This window comes from Plectropomus leopardus, chromosome 3 (assembly GCF_026936395.1).
Source record: "Plectropomus leopardus strain MGB_pleo_1.0 chromosome 3, ASM2693639v1, whole genome shotgun sequence".
NCBI classification, from domain to species: Eukaryota; Metazoa; Chordata; class Actinopteri; order Perciformes; family Serranidae; genus Plectropomus; species Plectropomus leopardus.
This window is the reverse complement of record NC_142178.1, coordinates 31,112,883-31,133,435: the sequence shown is the minus strand read 5'-3', so window position 1 is coordinate 31,133,435 and position 20,553 is coordinate 31,112,883. Positions and strand designations below refer to the sequence as shown.

Sequence of the window (20,553 nt, the reverse complement as noted above, 5' to 3'; positions counted from 1 at the left end):
GCAATTGCCTGCCATAGCATAAGAAGGCCCAGTCCCTTCAGAAAGTGCCACAGTGTCATTCATCTGTATGTTCTTATGAATTACACTGAGCGAAAAGCTTGATGATATAGTGACTAGCAGCAGGGTTGGTTCTTGAACTCCTAGCAGCTGGGATCATGCTACTACAAGTCACTTTCAACAAGCCCCCAGGAGCATCGCCAGGCTTTGAAGCCAGTCCACATAGTGGACAAACTATTAATTACAACTTCCAAGTCCGTCAGGTGGGGCCAAAAAAAGACTTTGCCGTAGAATGTGAGAGACCTGCTTTTATATCGGGATTCGATCCATTTATTCCAATAATATTTCAGTAGTCTAGAGCCAAACATTTAAATCATTTTAGCCTCATACAAGAGAGTAATCTCCTCAGTAGGCGTAGTCTACAGTACACCCTCTTTATGGGTCCGACCATGGGGAATATGTGGGTAATTTTTTACCCTGGAAGTCAAACATTTTTGGCTTTATTCGCCACTGAACCTCCAACAGGCCCCACCTCCAACACTGTATTCAGGTCTCTTTTTTCCATCCATGAGAATCATGGTCACAATAACACCTCCTCACAGGACTAGATGAAAGTGAGCAACCAAAAATCGTATTGTTAAGCGTTTCCCAATGATGATGTCCTAACCTGTTCCTGTCATCAGTAAACAGGCTAAGCAATGTGTTGCTTGTTTGAAAAGACACTCACCCTGGCTCTATTTCAAAGCTTCAGGTACCTCCAGCCAATGTCGTAGCAACAGCAAGCCATTGCATAGGCTCACTCAGAGGTGGATAGGCACTCTGAATGCTGTTGTTACTCGTAGTTAAACGTGAGCAATCACACGCGATCAATTAAATGGCTTAACTTGGCCGCAAAAGTTTGACATTTTATGTAGTTGCTCTTCCTTAACCCCAGTTTTTAGCTGACTTAACACCACAATGTATAGATTTTTTATGGGTGCTTTTTATCTTGTCATTCTCCACATCCTCATTCTTTCTTTTATTATCTATAATTCAGGTCTTCTAGTTCGTGTCTACAGCAAAGCGGCCAGCTGGACTATCCAGTATCGTTACGATGGTTTGAGTCGGCGTGTGGCTTCTAGAAACAGTCTGGGCCAACACCTGCAGTTCTTCTACGCTGACCTGAACTACCCCACCAGGATCACCCATGTCTACAACCACTCCAGCTCCGAAATCACATCCTTTTACTACGATCTGCAGGTAGCTAAACTGGGAAAGTGATTCTAAATATGGTGACATTATTGTGAACATACAGTTAATTGGTCGAATTTGGCAAGTTAAGTCTGTAAAAATTTGGGGATTTCTTCTCCGTATGAATCTCCAGCTAGAGACAGGCGTTGAATGTGGAGGAGTCCAGAGCTGCCACTTACTGCTATTTATGAGCCGCTGTTGGTTTTCACTCTCAACTTTTTGATTTATGATAGTCTGTGTGCAGCAGGTTTCCCTCCAGTAACCACAGGGAAAACATGGTGAATGTACAGCATCTCAATTAGAGAGGTTATGTTTTTTTTTCCTCTGCAGCAGCCCCACTTTATATTATCCTCCCAAATCTCTTGGTACTTTAAATGCTTCACAGGTTAGGAAACATGTAACACAGTGACAGCCAGAGATGAACTTGTTTCATTGTGATGAATGTGGCTATTGAATAAGCAGCAGTAGCAAGACCCACAACAATTAATAAAAAAGGGTGATGTCATTCTTTACAGCCCTCCCGTGAAGTTAGAATACAACAGCTAAAATAAAACTCATCAGCATAATTGTTATTTCTGTATTCATAATGTGTCTAATTGCAATGTTTATTGCTGCACAGGGCCATGTGTTTGCTATGGAGATCAGCAGCGGAGAGGAGTTTTATATTGCATGTGATAACACTGGGACGCCACTGGCTGTCTTTAGCAACAATGGACTACTGCTTAAACAGGTATGTGTGTGTGAATGTTTTTTGTTACATTTTCGGGTTGTTTTTCCATACATCCGTGCGCAAGTCCCATTTTTGTGAATGCGAGAACAACTCTAGGGAATTTCTTCACTTTTGGCACAAACATTCACTTGGTCTCAACGATGAACTGGCCAAGAATTCAAATGCTTATTATGACAAAATTTCAGACAGATGTCAAATGGGATAAAAAGATGAAGTAATTACAGTTTATATCCAAAGATCAAAGGTCAGTTTTACTGTGACATCTACTTGACCTCTGTAAAATCACTTTTCTGGCCAATATTTAATGACATTACTCAGGAACAGAAGGGGAGACATTTGGTGAGATACTGAATTGGTGATACTAATCTGGGTGCCCATCTTTAAGCTGTTAGATATTAATTAACAGATATTGTATAGACCCTCTGTGCTGCCGGGGGAAAGATGTGTGTGAAGCATCCATGTTTTCATAGACATGGATGTAAACTATGAGTGGGACTTGATATGTTTGCGGGGCACACAACCACAAGGCACTAATTTTAGTTTTCTTTGCATAGCAAGTGTATCTGTTAAAATTCTAAAGTGTTGTAAAATGTATTAAATACACATTTGCAAATAAATGGTCTTAAACTGCTCTAAATGATCTGATTTCCAGATTGGATGGGTCTTAAAAGTTTGTTAGTCACATCACCACATGAATTTCAGGTGGTGGCTCTACGAGAAACATTATTTTAAAAGGAGGGAAACTATATGGTGTGGGAACACACTTCAACACAACGCCTGTATTTTATTCTCCAGTGATCGAAAAAAATGATAATTTGTGGTAGTTAAAGCCAGTGCTTAGAGATGCTTACAAAGCAAACTGCGCTGTTCAAACTTGGGACCCTGGGGTCAAGGTGGTGCAGTTGCGCATGCAGAGCAGTAACAACAGAGAGTATCATTAGTGTTATTTTACCTTTCCAATCAATTGAACTGACATCTATGTCTTCACTTAATATTTGTGCATTTTCATTTTACATTTTTCATTTGTATTTGCATCACATGTTTGATCTAAAGTTTCATTTAAAGTTATTGCAAAGATTTAGAAAAATACTAAATTTAACTTGTTTATACCTGTGGACATCCTGTATCTATGAAATGATTTTGTGTCTTCATAGCAGATCATAAATCTGTGTGTGTGTGTGTGTGTGTGTGTGTGTGTGTGTGTGTGTGTGTGTGTGTGTTTGTTTGTTTGTTTGTTTGTTTGTGTCTGTGTGTGTGTGTGTGTGTGTGTGTGTGTGTGTGTGTGTGTGTGTGTGTGTGTGTGTGTGTGTGTTTGTTTGTTTGTTTGTTTGTTTGTGTCTGTGTGTGTGTCTGTGTGTGTGTGTGTGTGTGTGTGTGTGTGTGTGTGTGTGTGTGTGTGTGTGTGTGTGTGTGTGTGTGTGTGTGTGTGTGTGTAGGTGCAGTACACGGCATACGGTGAGGTTTACTTTGACTCCAACCCGGACTTTGTGCTGGTAATTGGTTTCCATGGAGGCCTGTATGACCCTCTGACCCGACTGCTGCATTTCGGAGACAGAGACTATGACATCCCTGCTGGAAGGTATTCGCTCCCTTTCAGTCCAAGAATTAGAGGTTATTCCATACAACAGAATGCTTTTCCAGGTTTGTCACTGTCACATCTGACAAGAGTGTTTGTTATGAAGGTGGACGACTCCTGACATCAGCACATGGACACGTGTTGGCAAAGACCCCCAGCCTTTCAACCTCTACATGTTCCGCGGCAACAACCCCATCAGCAAGATTCATCAGGTCAAAGAATATGTCACAGGTAACAAGAAAACATTACCAGTATAAAAGCACTAAAGAGGTGGAAGGCACTTTTTTCTGTCTAGATGGTCCATCAGAAGAAACTGAAGCAGGAGTTTTTATTGGTTTTTTGCAGTAACGTGCTGCAACAATGTGAGTCATTTAATGTTTGTAAAGAGAACAGCAGGTTTGCTTGGAATTATTATAACAAGGCAAAGTAAATTTAGAAAGCCTGTCTTTATCGTGACAGTTTTTTCAGGTTGTGCCTTTATTGAGAGCAGATTATCAAAGAAACATGCCTTGAGCCCACTCTTCAATTTTTTTTCACTTCTCTTTTTTTATACTTTATTTTTCCAAATGAACATTGAAATACAGTTAAACACTGCAGAACGTACAAACAGTTGGTCCCTTTTGTATTTATAAGCAATTGCACTGATGGATATTCAAGTCTCTTTATATGGTAAATATTCAGTGATCATCTTGTGAGGTCACATACTCTCTCTTCCCAGTACCGCAGGAATTTATCAGTTGGTAAATTTGATTAAAAAGTTATTCTTTCCATTCCTTGAATAGTAGTAACAACATCTATCCAGTCAGTCTTTATTAGAGGTTCAGCCTTTAACCATTTTTATATTACAGCTTTCTTGCTGGCAGCTAATAATATCTTTAGTTCGTATTTATTTTGGGGCAAAAGATGAGCTATAATATTGCCCAAATAGATAGTGAATATGTTTTGTGTTGCTTGTTACTTCGTGCTTACATGATCGAATGGCTGGACAGCCCCAGCATATGTGGAAATCATCTGCCACATTTCTTCCAGCATAGACTTCTTTCCATCACACCTGCCTGTACACTTTTTAACTTAGAGGTTACGAAATATCTAATCAAATTCTTTCAACAAAACTGTCTCCAAAAGCCTGAACTTGTGGAAAATGATTGGACAGAACACGTATTCAACACAGTCCACATTCCTTCTCCCATATCAGCTTAACCTTGTTGAACATTTTTACTTCTTCTCTTTGTTACATCCACTGCTCTCTTTCTCTATAGATGTCAATATCTGGCTGGTCACTTTCGGCTTCCATCTCCACAACGCAATCCCAGGATTCCCCATTCCCAAGTTTGACCTGACCCAGCCGTCGCTGGAGATGAAAAAGAGCCAACTGTGGGATGATCTGCCTGTGAGTATTCCAATGACTCTTATAGAGAAAGGTTGAAAGAACCACAGATGCAGTTGACTTAGGAGACACTGTTGCGTTAGCAGCAGTTAGGACAAGACTTATTCCTGAGTAGAAACATTGGCATATGCATCATAGCTGATGAGCAAATGCACATTTAACTATAGGAGCGGAAAATGCAGCTCAAACCTTCGAGCATTCTTTTGCTTCCGGCCTTAACCAGCAATGTGACAATGTGAAGGTAGAAGGTAGTTTTATTAGTTAAAATTTGTCCTTGATCCTGCTACATCTTTGGAGTTGAAAGATGAGTTGATTAAATTATTCCCATTGGTGGAGATCCTCTTGCAGCCTGCTGCAGTCAGTACAAAACTAACACAACTTTTCCCAATGTTGTTAAGTGCTTCTTTATCATAGAAAAGTCATGCTTCAGTAAAGGGGCCATGGAGTCGAAAAAACAGAAAAATACCGCAAAAAAAGTTGCAAGGATTTTAGGAGCTACTGGCTGCTGCATCCACATCCACTGCTGTCATCATAGATTATTAAAAATATTTATTAAATCTATTTTTCTGATATTTTTGGGCAGCATGGTGGTGCACTGTCGTCTCACAGAAAGAGGTCTCCGGGTTTGAACCCGCCGGGCCCTTTTGTGTGGAGTCTTCTGTTTTGTTTTGTTTTCTGGTTTATCTGGTTTACTCCCACAAAGACATAAAGACATGCAGGGTTGACTATAAATTGTCCATACACAGACGTAGACGTGAGTGTAGATGGTTTTCTGTGTCTGTGTCAGCCCTGATTGTCTGGTGGGTGTCTCTTGTCCAAATCAGCTGGGATCAGCTCCAGCTGCCCTGTAAAGGATGAGAGGTTACAGAGATCTTTTAAATCACTTCTCACTTTTACAGGCTTCCTTTTATATGATGTCGCCTTTATCTATCGATTTATTTTATCTCTGTTCCTCTATTCATTCATTTTCCTGTTCCTGTTCTACACTTGTTCATGTATCTCTTATTTATCTGTTTTTATCTTTTTATCTTGTTTTAACCCCACTGATGTGATGTTGTCTTCTTATTTTATTTCGTATATTCTTTTTATCATCTTTTATTGCATTTATTCTTTTATTTTCTAATTTTTTATTCATTGAGTGCTTTAACTGCCTTTTGAGGTCTGCCTGCATTGTCACTTTCATTCCTTTTATTTGCTTCATTCTTATTGACCTTTTGTATAAGCATTTTGTTCTTGCCGTTTTGTGTGACTTTTATAGACCTCTCTCTGTCTGGCATGTTTGTTAATGTTTATTTTATTATTTCCTGTGTTCCTGCCTTAACTTTGTCTGTCAAAGCACTTTCTGAACAACTGTTTATGAAGGTGCTAAATGAATAAAGTTATTATCATTATAATTATTATTATTATTAAATTCAGACAATCAAATATATGTTAACAATTAAGATTTCACCTGCAATAGGTAGGACAATGTGAATCTGTTAACTCCACACACAGAAAAAACAGCTCCTTGAAAAGTCTTAAAATGTCTAAAATTCAGTTTCATAAATAAATATTAGGCCTTAAAAGTCAGTCTCAAATTTTAATTTGTGAGGTCTTAATTACAACAAACAATCTAATTTAATTTATCCGTCTTGTAATTTCTTGTCAAAGTCAGTCAAGCTCTTCTGCGCGAAATTTCACATTTCATCTCTAAACCTACCACTGAACTATACTGTCGTTTTACTTTATACTTGCACTTACCTGTTGGTAAATAATAGATTAGTCACTCAAACAACCATATTAATTTATAAAACTTACCTCTACCCAGGACTATCTATATGTAGCACTTACCTTTATGCTTACCTGCATACCTATTGATACTCAGAAAAAAAGGGGAAAAAAAATACAATAATGCATCTTTTTTTTAAAAAAAACAAAACGTACATTTTACAGATATCATACATTTGTACGATGCTATTTGTAACTCTGCTAACTAAACTAAGTGCAGCCAGGCACAAATATATTCAAATGATTACAGACTGTAAAATTACAATCAGGTAAGGTTCATTTCATGCACATGAATACAAATGTGCAAAGGAAGGAAAAGGATTTAGATGAAAGTAGTGGCGCAAAAGACGTTCAGAAAATCGAGATGAAAATTACAAAGTGAAAATAGACAAGGAAACAAAGCAGTTAAAAAACATGATAAAACGGGATGGTGAGCTGATGAGGAAATCAAGAGACAACCTGGCATTCATAGAGAAAGGAAAATCAGGAAATGGAGGGAAAAGAGGAAACTGTAGGATGAAATGGAGTGAGAATAATGAGGAGAGGAGTCATCCTGCAAAAACCAATCATTCACGCCTTTCTCTGCTTAAAGCTGCATTCTCTGCTCCTTCCTCATTTCTCACACTCACTCAGTAACGGCTGCTATTCATACAGTTGTTTGGTGGACAGGTTATCTGGAAGTCACACTTGTGCACACAGAGTGAGCGAATGTGCTGAAATTTAGAGAAATAAAGACACCAACATGAACACTGCTTAATGAAGGCTGGGACAAAAATAGATGTGGCAGATTGAGAAAGGGATTGGGAGAAAATGAGAAGGGAGAGGAGAGAGAGTTGGACCGACTGACAGTGTTATTTGAAGTGTGAATGAACTGGACTTATTTTTGCCATTTGAGTGCAGTAATGGCCTTTCGCACTAGGAACTTTAGAAGCAACAGGGGTGTTGATCGGCCAAGCCCACACATGTACACACACGCACAAATAGTAAAACTCCTTTTTGCTTGTCAGCAAAAATAATCATATGAATATACCACTTTGTGTGTGTGTGTGTGTGTGTGTGTGTGTGTGTGTGTGTGTGTGTGTGTGTTTATTAATGTCTTTTTTTAGCGCTGAAGTGCAGTGCTGTTCCTTTCTAGTTTATTCTGGTTTATTTCTCAAACAGCAAATGCAATAAAGACAAACAGCAAACTGTTATTGTCCAAAGATACAGCCAGAAATCTCATTTTCTCCCACAGTCCCTGGAGAGGAGAACGAAAATATAGTACACCTACAGTATATCACATAACAGTAACATACACCTACAGATATTATTTAGAAAAACAACAAAGCAACAGCAAAAGTAAAAGCTACATACTGAATATGATTCTAACTAAAAATAATTAGTTTTAATCAGATTTGTGGTGACATAAGAATATACAGCACACATAATCACTATTGTTCAGGTTTTACAGTTTTGCGGTGACATTTTTCTGTCTGTTATGAGGGTTGTTTTTATTTTGATTTTGTTTTCCTGATTTTATTTTTATATGCTAGGACATTTTTTCCGACATACTAAACTATAACTCGTAGGTTTTAGTTTGACATACTGTATCTGTATTAACATACTATAAGATTTTTTTAGTTTGTTATACAGTGGGATTTTTGTCTTTAAATACTATGCTATGACTTTGTTTGACATACTAGAAAATTATATTTTTAGATATACCATTGTACCTTTTTGACATACTATATTATTACATTTTGCAACATACTGTACTACAATGTTTCTTTGAACATACTACACTATGATGTTTTTTTACATGCTATACAATGGGTTTACTACATACTACCACGATTTTTAACACACTAGATTAAGTTTTTACTACAACAGCATACTATGACAACTTACAGTACTATACTCTGACTTTTCTGTACGTTTTTTCTGCATGATTTACTATGACTTCTTAACAATGTTGTACTATGAGGTTTTTTTTTTACATACGATGCTGTGACTTTTCAACATACTATAAGATGACTTTTCGATATACAATACATTGACCTTTTTGACATGCTCTATTCTGTTTTCGACATACTGTGCTATGACTTTTTATGGCTTTGATATACTATGAGATTTTTAAACATACGACACTAAGACTATGACTGGATTTTTTATGGTTTTCCGATGTAGTATACTATGATTTTTTTTACATGCATACTATTACTTTTTTGTTGTTTGTCCAACATGCTATACTATGTTTTTTTCATATTACATACTATGACTTTTTGTAGTTTATTCACCGTACTTAGCTATGGCTTTTTGACATACTTAACTGTTACTTTTTTTGCAGTTCTTTTGACAAGTTATACTATGACTTTTTACGACATGGTATATTATGACTTTTTTGTATTTTTTTTGACATGCTATACTATGGCTTTTTTTCAATATGCCATACAATGACTTATTCTGTATGCTTTTTTCCAAGAATTGTACTGTGACTTATACTATACTTACCATTTTTTCAAATTTTTTCGATATGCTATACCAAGATTTTTTACATACACATACAATGCCATGACTTTTTTCAACTAGCAATATTGTGACTTTTTCAACAAAATGACTTTTAACTAAGACTTTTTCCACGTTATACAAATATTCTCACTTTTATCCGACATTATAGAATATGACTTTTTTCGAGATTTTAAACGTCAATTTTTCAGCTGTTAATTTGACATGCTATACTATGCCATTTTTGACGTGCTGTACTATGACTTTTTGACATTAAAAACAAGTTTTCAACTGTTTTCGTTTCCTTTTTCTTTTTTTCATGCTAAACTATGGAATATTTTGATATTATATATATTAAAATATATATATTTCCGCCTTTTTTTTCAAAATGATATACTTTGGTACTTTGACATGCTATACAATGACTTTTTTTCAGCATGTACACTGTAAAGCCCTCTGAGGCAAACCATGTTTTGTGATAATGGGCTCTATAAATAAAATTGACTTGACTTGACAGCATCGACTTTTTTGGCCATTTTTTTCGACATGCTACTATGGTGTTTTCAACATGCCAAACTATGACTTTCTTTAATATCAAAACCGGTGACTTCTTTGGACATTTTTCTACATGTTACACAACAGCGTTCTTTGACATGCCATATTATGACTTTTTTTTACACTTATGACTTTTTCAGCTGTTTCTTTCGACATTCTGTACGATGGTGTTTTTCAAAATGCTATGCTGTGACGTTTTTCAGCATTGAAAACCACAAAGACATGCTATCGTGTTTTATATAGTGTACTTTTGATGTCTTCATTAGCAAGCATCACATGAAGCCAAACATTGTTTTCCTCTTCCTCTCATCCACAGTCTATCTCAGGTGTCCAGCAGGAGGTGACTTGTCAGTCTCGGGCCTTCCTGTCTTTTGAGCGCATGCCAGAAATCCAGCTCAGCCGGCGTCATTCAGACCACGCCAAACCCTGGCTATGGTTCGCCACTGTAAAGTCTCTGATAGGCAAGGGAGTGATGCTTGCTGTGATCCAAGGCCGCGTCGTGACCAATGCTCTCAACATTGCCAATGAAGACTGCATCAAGGTTGCTGCAGTCCTAAACAATGCCTTTTACCTTGAAGACCTACATTATACAGTGGAGGGACGAGACACACACTACTTCATCAAGACCAGCCTACCTGAGAATGACCTCAGTGCGCTGCGGCTCACCTCAGGCAGGAAATCGCTGGAAAACGGGGTGAATGTCACAGTGTCCCAGTCTACAACGGTGATGAATGGCAGAACGCGGCGCTTTGCTGATGTGGAGCTGCAGTACGGTGCTCTGGCACTCCACGTGCGTTACGGGACGACGCTGGACGAAGAGAAAGCACGAATCCTGGAGCATGCAAGGCAGAGAGCGTTGTCAAGCGCCTGGGCCCGCGAACAGCAGCGGGTGAGAGATGGGGAGGAGGGAGTTCGGCTGTGGACGGAGGGAGAGAAAAGGCAGCTGCTCAGCAGCGGAAAGGTTTTGGGTTACGATGGCTACTACGTCTTGTCAATAGAGCAGTACCCAGAGCTGGCCGATAGCGCTAACAACATGCAGTTCTTACGGCAGAGCGAGATAGGGAGGAGGTAACACGGCATCAACAGACGTCTAATTTCTACCCCGTGACTGTCAAAGACTAACAAAGAGTTCAGTTTTAACACAAAATGGATGTCACAGGCTGAACTGTCTTGAGACTCAAAATTAGCCACTGAAGAGACCGTGTTTGCAATTTAGTTTTATTCAGTGGTAAAGTAGGATTTAAAGTGAACAATCACTTCAACACAAATGACCTGAAACATTATGAAACTACAGTTGTGATGGTTTAAACAGTCGTCGTGAGCCTTCAAGAAGGTTCAGTCTTTTGACCAATGCCTTTTTCTCTCTTTCTTTTTCTATCTATGTTTTCTTTCTCTTCTCTTTCTTTCGCCCTGTCGTCTGCCTTTAAACAGCCTGCACGCATGCCCCTCCCCCTCTCTCTGGTAGGCGGGGCTAACCTGAGTGCTATAATCGTGTGCTATCTAGCTGTGAAACAGTGGGATGTAGAGACTCGTTCAAATAGCCAACTGAGCATTTCAGCAGCCATCACAACTAGATGAGCCCCAAGCATTTAGACAGTTGTAAACTGTCAGAGCAGTCAATATAACAAATGTCTGTGGATCCCTAACAGATGTTGCAGGTATCATATCTGTGCGGGTCCAGCTGTGACCCGTCGCTCTGGGTTATCGACCTCTGTGAGCCATGTCTATAGGATCTATTGTTTTCATGGCTGAAGCCATTGAATGGAACTGTTGTGGACTCTCTCTAAGAGAGACAGGCACAAAAAAGGACTACAATTTGTACGAAGGAAAAAAAAGACTTATTTTCTGTTTGGATTTTTTGTTTTTGTTTTTATATATAAACTTGCATTTGCTTCAGACAAAAAGGGGATATAAAATGAACAAAAAAATGTTTACATACTATTACCTATACCACTATTACTACTATTACTACACCACCAACACCACCACCGGACCATGATCTGAACTAAACAAAACTTTGAGTTGTGTTTTTTGTTTCCTTCTGATCTATTATCTGTTTGGTCAATTCTAAAACCACTCCTCTCATCCCCTGTCTTTTTACAAGGTCTATAAAATCTTACAGTTTCAGACTACAATCAACAGCTGTCTGTGAGGAAACAGAGCGACCACGGTGCCACGGCTGTTTCTGATTCTTTGTGGACCGAGTGGGCTCACTGGTCCTGTAAAACACTGATCCCCTATCAGCCTGGGAGTCTTTCACTCCTGCAAAATGTGACTCAGCCTCATAATGCATAGACCTTGTGCTTTTATCGGTCAAAGGTAGTAGTATTGCTTGCAATAGAAACATGTTGTCATGGCTTTGGGGGGGCAGGGTTGCTGTGAGTAGTAACTAATTGTTGCTTCTCTCCTCGTTTTTGCTCGTTTCTCCTTAAAGGGACAGTGCATCGCCATCAGTGACTTTAATGAGTAACAGTATAGATCAAAAATCGATGTGGATGTTTTCTCATTGATTGTGGGTCTCTGTACTCTTACAGAGGAGTTTTCTTTGTGTGTATGTGTGTTTACAAGGTTGGGAAGGCATCTTTAATCATTTTAAAGGAAAGAACAGGAACTTTACACAGAGTGTTAACATCATATGCTACCAATCTTTTTTCAGAGACAAGTTGACAATGTTTTATGGGTTGATCTTTTTTTATTTTGAAGGTTGAGAAATTCCACTTATCCGTACATCAATATTAGTCTCAGAGAAAGTAATTTATGTACAGTGTTTCTACGGTAAAGAATAAAAATCCTTGAAACTATTTTTTTTTTTGTTTGATTTTGGGGGTTTTTGTGTTTTTTCACTGTTGGGAAAATCTTTTTCTTCTGTCCACTGTGAAAGGCAAAAAGTAAAAAAAAAGTTGCAAGCTGCAATTAACATGGTGTCGTAGTTCCATGCGGTTTTGTGATGTCGTAATTGAGATTCGGTACTTAAGTCATTAAAACAAATTGCATTCAAAGGACTTTATTTTCACAAAATCTTTGAACGTGCCATGACTAGTACTGTGAGGTTTTTTGATAGACCTATTGATTGTTTTTCTTGGCATGCTATTCGATGACTTTTTGGACAACCTTTATTATGACTGCTTTGTCATGAAGTGGTGCTGCTTTCAAAATTTTATTACTACTATGTTGCAATTGAAAGCTATAATATGTAATATTCAGGCGTTTTTTTTACACACGTCAAAATTTGAAATTTTTCAACATACGAATTGATTTCTTTTTCTGCAATTTTTTCGGCATAATAAATAATGAGATTTTTGGCCCTTTTTTTAAAAAGCAATATAATGACATGTCTCTCCAAGATGTCATATGTTACTTTCAGCCATTTATTTGACATGTCAGAATTTGTCGGCATACTATACCATGGCGTTTACAACAGTTTTTCGACATTCTGTTTTTCGCTGTTTTTTAAAGTTGCAACACTATGACTCGTCTTGACAACCTATTCTATATTGTTTTAAGGCCTTTCTTTATCATATGTTGGCATTTTTGGTAATATTATACTATGCAATTTTTGGTGAATTTTTCAACATGCTAAAATATGACATTTTTGGTGGTTTTTGATAGTTTCTTCACCATGCTACACAATAACGCGTCTCAACAGACTATTCTATGTTGTTTTCAGCACTTTTTATTGTTGGTCACATTTTGACATTTTTGGCAAGGCTATACTATGCGATTTTTTTGGTCAATTTTTCAACATGCTAAAACATGACATTTTTGGTGGTTTTTGATCGTTTCTTCACCATGCTACACTATAACGCGTCTCAACAGACTATTCTATGTTGTTTTCAGCACTTTTTATTGTTGGTCACATTTTGACATTTTTGGCAAGGCTATACTATGCGATTTTTTTGGTCATTTTTTCAACATGCTAAAATATGACATTTTTGGTGGTTTTTGATCGTTTCTTCACCATGCTACACTATTACACGTCTCAACAGACTATTCTATGTTGTTTTCAGCCCTTTTTATTGTTGGTCACATTTTGACATTTTTGGCAAGGCTATACTATGCGATTTTTTTGGTCATTTTTTCAACATGCTAAAATATGACATTTTTGGTGGTTTTTGATCGTTTCTTCACCATGCTACACTATAACGTGTCTCAACACACTATTCTATGTTGTTTTCAGCACTTTTTATTGCTGGTCACATTTTGACATTTTGGCAAGGCTATACTATGCGATTTTTTGGTCATTTTTTCAACATGCTAAAATATGACATTTTTGGTGGTTTTTGATCGTTTCTTCACCATGCTACACTATTACGCGTCTCAACAGACTATTCTATGTTGTTTTCAGCACTTTTTATTGTTGGTCACATTTTGACATTTTTGGCAAGGCTATACTATGCGATTTTTTTGGTCAATTTTTCAACATGCTAAAACATGACATTTTTGGTGGTTTTTGATCGTTTCTTCACCATGCTACACTATAACGTGTCTCAACAGACTATTCTATGTTGTTTTCAGTCCTTTTTATTTTTGGTCACATTTTGACATTTTTGGCAAGGCTATACTATGCGATTTTTTTGGTCATTTTTTCAACATGTTAAAATATGACATTTTTGGTGGTTTTTGATCGTTTCTTCACCATGCTACACTATAACGCATCTCAACAGACTATTCTATGTTGTTTTCAGCACTTTTTATTGTTGGTCACATTTTGACATTTTTGGCAAGGCTATACTATGCGATTTTTTTGGTCATTTTTTCAACATGCTAAAATATGACATTTTTGGTGGTTTTTGATCGTTTCTTCACCATGCTACATCATTCTGGCGTCTCAACAGACTATTCTATGTTGTTTTCAGCCCTTTTTATTGTTGGTCACATTTTGACATTTTTGGCAAGGCTATACTATGCGATTTTTTTGGTCATTTTTTCAACATGCTAAAATATGACATTTTTGGTGGTTTTTGATCGTTTCTTCACCATGCTACACTATTACGCGTCTCAACAGACTATTCTATGTTGTTTTCAGCACGTTTTATTTTTGGTCACATTTTGACATTTTGGCAAGGCTATACTATCGATTTTTTGGTCATTTTTCAACATGCTAAAATATGACATTTTGGTGTTTTTTGATCGTTTCTTCACCATGCTACACAATAACGCGTCTCAACAGACTATTCTATGTTGTTTTCAGCACTTTTTATTGTTGGTCACATTTTGACATTTTTGGCAAGGCTATACTATGCGATTTTTTTGGTCATTTTTTCAACATGCTAAAATATGACATTTTGGTGGTTTTGGTCGTTTCTTCACCATGCTACACTATAACGCGTCTCAACACACTATTCTATGTTGTTTTCAGCCCTTTTTATTGTTGGTCACATTTTGACATTTTTGGCAAGGCTATACTATGCGATTTTTTTGGTCATTTTTTCAACATGCTAAAATATGACATTTTGGTGTTTTGATCGTTTCTTCACCATGCTACACAATAACGCGTCTCAACAGACTATTCTATGTTGTTTTCAGCCCTTTTATTTTGGTCACATTTTGACATTTTTGGCAAGGCTATACTATGCGATTTTTTTGGTCATTTTTCAACATGCTAAAATATGACATTTTGGTGTTTTTGATCGTTTCTTCACTATGCTACACAATAACGCGTCTCAACAGACTATTCTATGTTGTTTTCAGCACTTTTTATTGTTGGTCACATTTTGACATTTTTGGCAAGGCTATACTATGCGATTTTTTTGGTCATTTTTTCAATATGCTAAAATATGACATTTTTGGTGGTTTTTGATCGTTTCTTCACCATGCTACACAATAACGCGTCTCAACAGACTATTCTATGTTGTTTTCAGCCCTTTTTATTTTTGGTCACATTTTGACATTTTTGGCAAGGCTATACTATGCGATTTTTCTGGTCATTTTTCAACATGTTAAAATATGACATTTTTGGTGGTTTTGATCGTTTCTTCACCATGCTACATCATTCTGGCGTCTCAACAGACTATTCTATGTTGTTTTCAGCACTTTTTATTGTTGGTCACATTTTGACATTTTTGGCAAGGCTATACTATGCGATTTTTTTGGTCATTTTTTCAACATGCTAAAATATGACATTTTTGGTGGTTTTTGATTGTTTCTTCACCATGCTACACAATAACACGTCTCAACAGACTATTCTATGTTGTTTTCAGCCCTTTTTATTGTTGGTCACATTTTGACATTTTTGGCAAGGCTATACTATGCGATTTTTTTGGTCATTTTTTCAACATGCTAAAATATGACATTTTTGGTGGTTTTTGATCGTTTCTTCACCATGCTACACTATAACGTGTCTCAACACACTATTCTATGTTGTTTTCAGCCCTTTTTATTTTTGGTCACATTTTGACATTTTTGGCAAGGCTATACTATGCGATTTTTTTGGTCATTTTTTCAACATGCTAAAATATGACATTTTTGGTGGTTTTTGATCGTTTCTTCACCATGCTACACTATTACGCGTCTCAACAGACTATTCTATGTTGTTTTCAGCACTTTTTATTGTTGGTCACATTTTGACATTTTTGGCAAGGCTATACTATGCGATTTTTTTGGTCAATTTTTCAACATGCTAAAACATGACATTTTTGGTGGTTTTTGATCGTTTCTTCACCATGCTACACTATAACGTGTCTCAACAGACTATTCTATGTTGTTTTCAGTCCTTTTTATTTTTGGTCACATTTTGACATTTTTGGCAAGGCTATACTATGCGATTTTTTTGGTCATTTTTTCAACATGTTAAAATATGACATTTTTGGTGGTTTTTGATCGTTTCTTCACCATGCTACACTATAACGCATCTCAACAGACTATTCTATGTTGTTTTCAGCACTTTTTATTGTTGGTCACATTTTGACATTTTTGGCAAGGCTATACTATGCGATTTTTTTGGTCATTTTTTCAACATGTTAAAATATGACATTTTTGGTGGTTTTTGATCGTTTCTTCACCATGCTACATCATTACGCGTCTCAACAGACTATTCTATGTTGTTTTCAGCACTTTTTATTGTTGGTCACATTTTGACATTTTTGGCAAGGCTATACTATGCGATTTTTTTGGTCATTTTTTCAACATGCTAAAATATGACATTTTTGGTGGTTTTTGATTGTTTCTTCACCATGCTACACTATAACGCATCTCAACACACTATTCTATGTTGTTTTCAGCACTTTTTATTGTTGGTCACATTTTGACATTTTTGGCAAGGCTATACTATGCGATTTTTTTGGTCAGTTTTTCAACATGCTAAAATATGACATTTTTGGTGGTTTTTGATCGTTTCTTCACCATGCTACACTATAACGTGTCTCAACACACTATTCTATGTTGTTTTCAGCCCTTTTTATTTTTGGTCACATTTTGACATTTTTGGCAAGGCTATACTATGCGATTTTTTTGGTCATTTTTTCAACATGCTAAAATATGACATTTTTGGTGGTTTTTGATCGTTTCTTCACCATGCTACACTATTTCGCGTCTCAACAGACTATTCTATGTTGTTTTCAGCCCTTTTTATTTTTGGTCACATTTTGACATTTTTGGCAAGGCTATACTATGCGATTTTTTTGGTCATTTTTTCAACATGCTAAAATATGACATTTTTGGTGGTTTTTGATCGTTTCTTCACCATGCTACACAATAACGCGTCTCAACAGACTATTCTATGTTGTTTTCAGCCCTTTTTATTGTTGGTCACATTTTGACATTTTTGGCAAGGCTATACTATGCGATTTTTTTGGTCATTTTTTCAACATGCTAAAATATGACATTTTTGGTGGTTTTTGATCGTTTCTTCACCATGCTACACAATAACGCGTCTCAACACACTATTCTATGTTGTTTTCAGCCCTTTTTATTTTTGGTCACATTTTGACATTTTTGGCAAGGCTATACTATGCGATTTTTTTGGTCATTTTTTCAACATGCTAAAATATGACATTTTTGGTGTTTTTTGATCGTTTCTTCACCATGCTACACAATAACGCGTCTCAACAGACTATTCTATGTTGTTTTCAGCCCTTTTTATTGTTGGTCACATTTTGACATTTTTGGCAAGGCTATACTATGCGATTTTTTGGTCATTTTTTCAACATGCTAAAATATGACATTTTTGGTGGTTTTTGATCGTTTCTTCACCATGCTACACTATAACGCATCTCAACACACTATTCTATGTTGTTTTCAGCACTTTTTATTGTTGGTCACATTTTGACATTTTTGGCAAGGCTATACTATGCGATTTTTTTGGTCATTTTTTCAACATGCTAAAATATGACATTTTTGGTGGTTTTTGATCGTTTCTTCACCATGCTACACTATTACGCGTCTCAACAGACTATTCTATGTTGTTTTCAGCCCTTTTTATTTTTGGTCACATTTTGACATTTTTGGCAAGGCTATACTATGCGATTTTTTTGGTCATTTTTTCAACATGCTAAAATATGACATTTTTGGTGTTTTTTGATCGTTTCTTCACCATGCTACACAATAACGCGTCTCAACAGACTATTCTATGTTGTTTTCAGCACTTTTTATTGTTGGTCACATTTTGACATTTTGGCAAGGCTATACTATGCGATTTTTTTGGTCATTTTTTCAACATGCTAAAATATGACATTTTTGGTGGTTTTTGGTCGTTTCTTCACCATGCTACACAATAACGCGTCTCAACACACTATTCTATGTTGTTTTCAGCCCTTTTTATTGTTGGTCACATTTTGACATTTTTGGCAAGGCTATACTATCACGATTTTTTGGTCATTTTTTCAACATGCTAAAATATGACATTTTTGGTGTTTTTTGATCGTTTCTTCACCATGCTACACAATAACGCGTCTCAACAGACTATTCTATGTTGTTTTCAGCCCTTTTTATTTTTGGTCACATTTTGACATTTTTGGCAAGGCTATACTATGCGATTTTTTTGGTCATTTTTTCAACATGCTAAAATATGACATTTTTGGTGTTTTTTGATCGTTTCTTCACCATGCTACACAATAACGCGTCTCAACAGACTATTCTATGTTGTTTTCAGCCCTTTTTATTTTTGGTCACATTTTGACATTTTTGGCAAGGCTATACTATGCGATTTTTTTGGTCATTTTTTCAATATGCTAAAATATGACATTTTTGGTGGTTTTTGATCGTTTCTTCACCATGCTACACAATAACGCGTCTCAACAGACTATTCTATGTTGTTTTCAGCCCTTTTTATTTTTGGTCACATTTTGACATTTTTGGCAAGGCTATACTATGCGATTTTTTTGGTCATTTTTTCAACATGTTAAAATATGACATTTTTGGTGGTTTTTGATCGTTTCTTCACCATGCTACATCATTACGCGTCTCAACAGACTATTCTATGTTGTTTTCAGCACTTTTTATTGTTGGTCACATTTTGACATTTTTGGCAAGGCTATACTATGCGATTTTTTTGGTCATTTTTTCAACATGCTAAAATATGACATTTTTGGTGGTTTTTGATTGTTTCTTCACCATGCTACACAATAACACGTCTCAACAGACTATTCTATGTTGTTTTCAGCCCTTTTTATTGTTGGTCACATTTTGACATTTTTGGCAAGGCTATACTATGCGATTTTTTTGGTCATTTTTTCAACATGCTAAAATATGACATTTTTGGTGGTTTTTGATCGTTTCTTCACCATGCTACACTATTACGCGTCTCAACAGACAATTCTATGTTGTTTTCAGCCCTTTTTATTTTTGGTCACATTTTGACATTTTTGGCAAGGCTATACTATGCGATTTTTTTGGTCATTTTTTCAACATGCTAAAATATGACATTTTTGGTGGTTTTTGATCGTTTCTTCACCATGCTACACTATAACGTGTCTCAACACACTATTCTATGTTGTTTTCAGCCCTTTTTATTTTTGGTCACATTTTGACATTTTTGGCAAGGCTATACTATGCGATTTTTTTGGTCATTTTTTCAACATGCTAAAATATGACATTTTTGGTGGTTTTTGATCGTTTCTTCACCATGCTACACTATTACGCGTCTCAACAGACTATTCTATGTTGTTTTCAGCACTTTTTATTGTTGGTCACATTTTGACATTTTTGGCAAGGCTATACTATGCGATTTTTTTGGTCAATTTTTCAACATGCTAAAACATGACATTTTTGGTGGTTTTTGATCGTTTCTTCACCATGCTACACTATAACGTGTCTCAACAGACTATTCTATGTTGTTTTCAGTCCTTTTATTTTTGGTCACATTTTGACATTTTTGGCAAGGCTATACTATGCGATTTTTTGGTCATTTTTCAACATGTTAAAATATGACATTTTTGGTGGTTTTTGATCGTTTCTTCACCATGCTACACTATAACGCATCTCAACAGACTATTCTATGTTGTTTTCAGCACTTTTTATTGTTGGTCACATTTTGACATTTTTGGCAAGGCTATACTATGCGATTTTTTTGGTCAGTTTTTCAACATGCTAAAATATGACATTTTTGGTGGTTTTTGATTGTTTCTTCACCATGCTACACTATAACGCATCTCAACACACTATTCTATGTTGTTTTCAGCACTTTTTATTGTTGGTCACATTTTGACATTTTTGGCAAGGCTATACTATGCGATTTTTTTGGTCAGTTTTTCAACATGCTAAAATATGACATTTTTGGTGGTTTTTGATCGTTTCTTCACCATGCTACACTATAACGTGTCTCAACAGACTATTCTATGTTGTTTTCAGCCCTTTTTATTTTTGGTCACATTTTGACATTTTTGGCAAGGC

At 36.4% G+C, this 20,553-nt stretch overlaps 1 protein-coding gene across 8 annotated transcripts in view; it reads left to right on the top strand.

The window, feature by feature from the left end:
* tenm3 (teneurin transmembrane protein 3) overlaps positions 1-12,527 on the top strand; it is a 496,888-nt gene extending 484,361 nt beyond the window's left edge. For all 8 annotated transcript variants that reach the window (XM_088073250.1, XM_088073247.1, XM_088073283.1 and 5 more), the window contains 6 exons: positions 1,034-1,236; positions 1,847-1,957; positions 3,394-3,536; positions 3,640-3,764; positions 4,793-4,923; positions 10,043-12,527. In XM_088073250.1, coding sequence (XP_087929376.1) covers positions 1,034-1,236; positions 1,847-1,957; positions 3,394-3,536; positions 3,640-3,764; positions 4,793-4,923; positions 10,043-10,798 — 1,469 coding nt within the window. In that variant the 3' untranslated portion in view covers positions 10,799-12,527. The remainder of the gene's footprint in view (positions 1-1,033; positions 1,237-1,846; positions 1,958-3,393; positions 3,537-3,639; positions 3,765-4,792; positions 4,924-10,042) is intronic.
* The last annotated feature ends 8,026 nt before the right edge of the window (positions 12,528-20,553 follow it).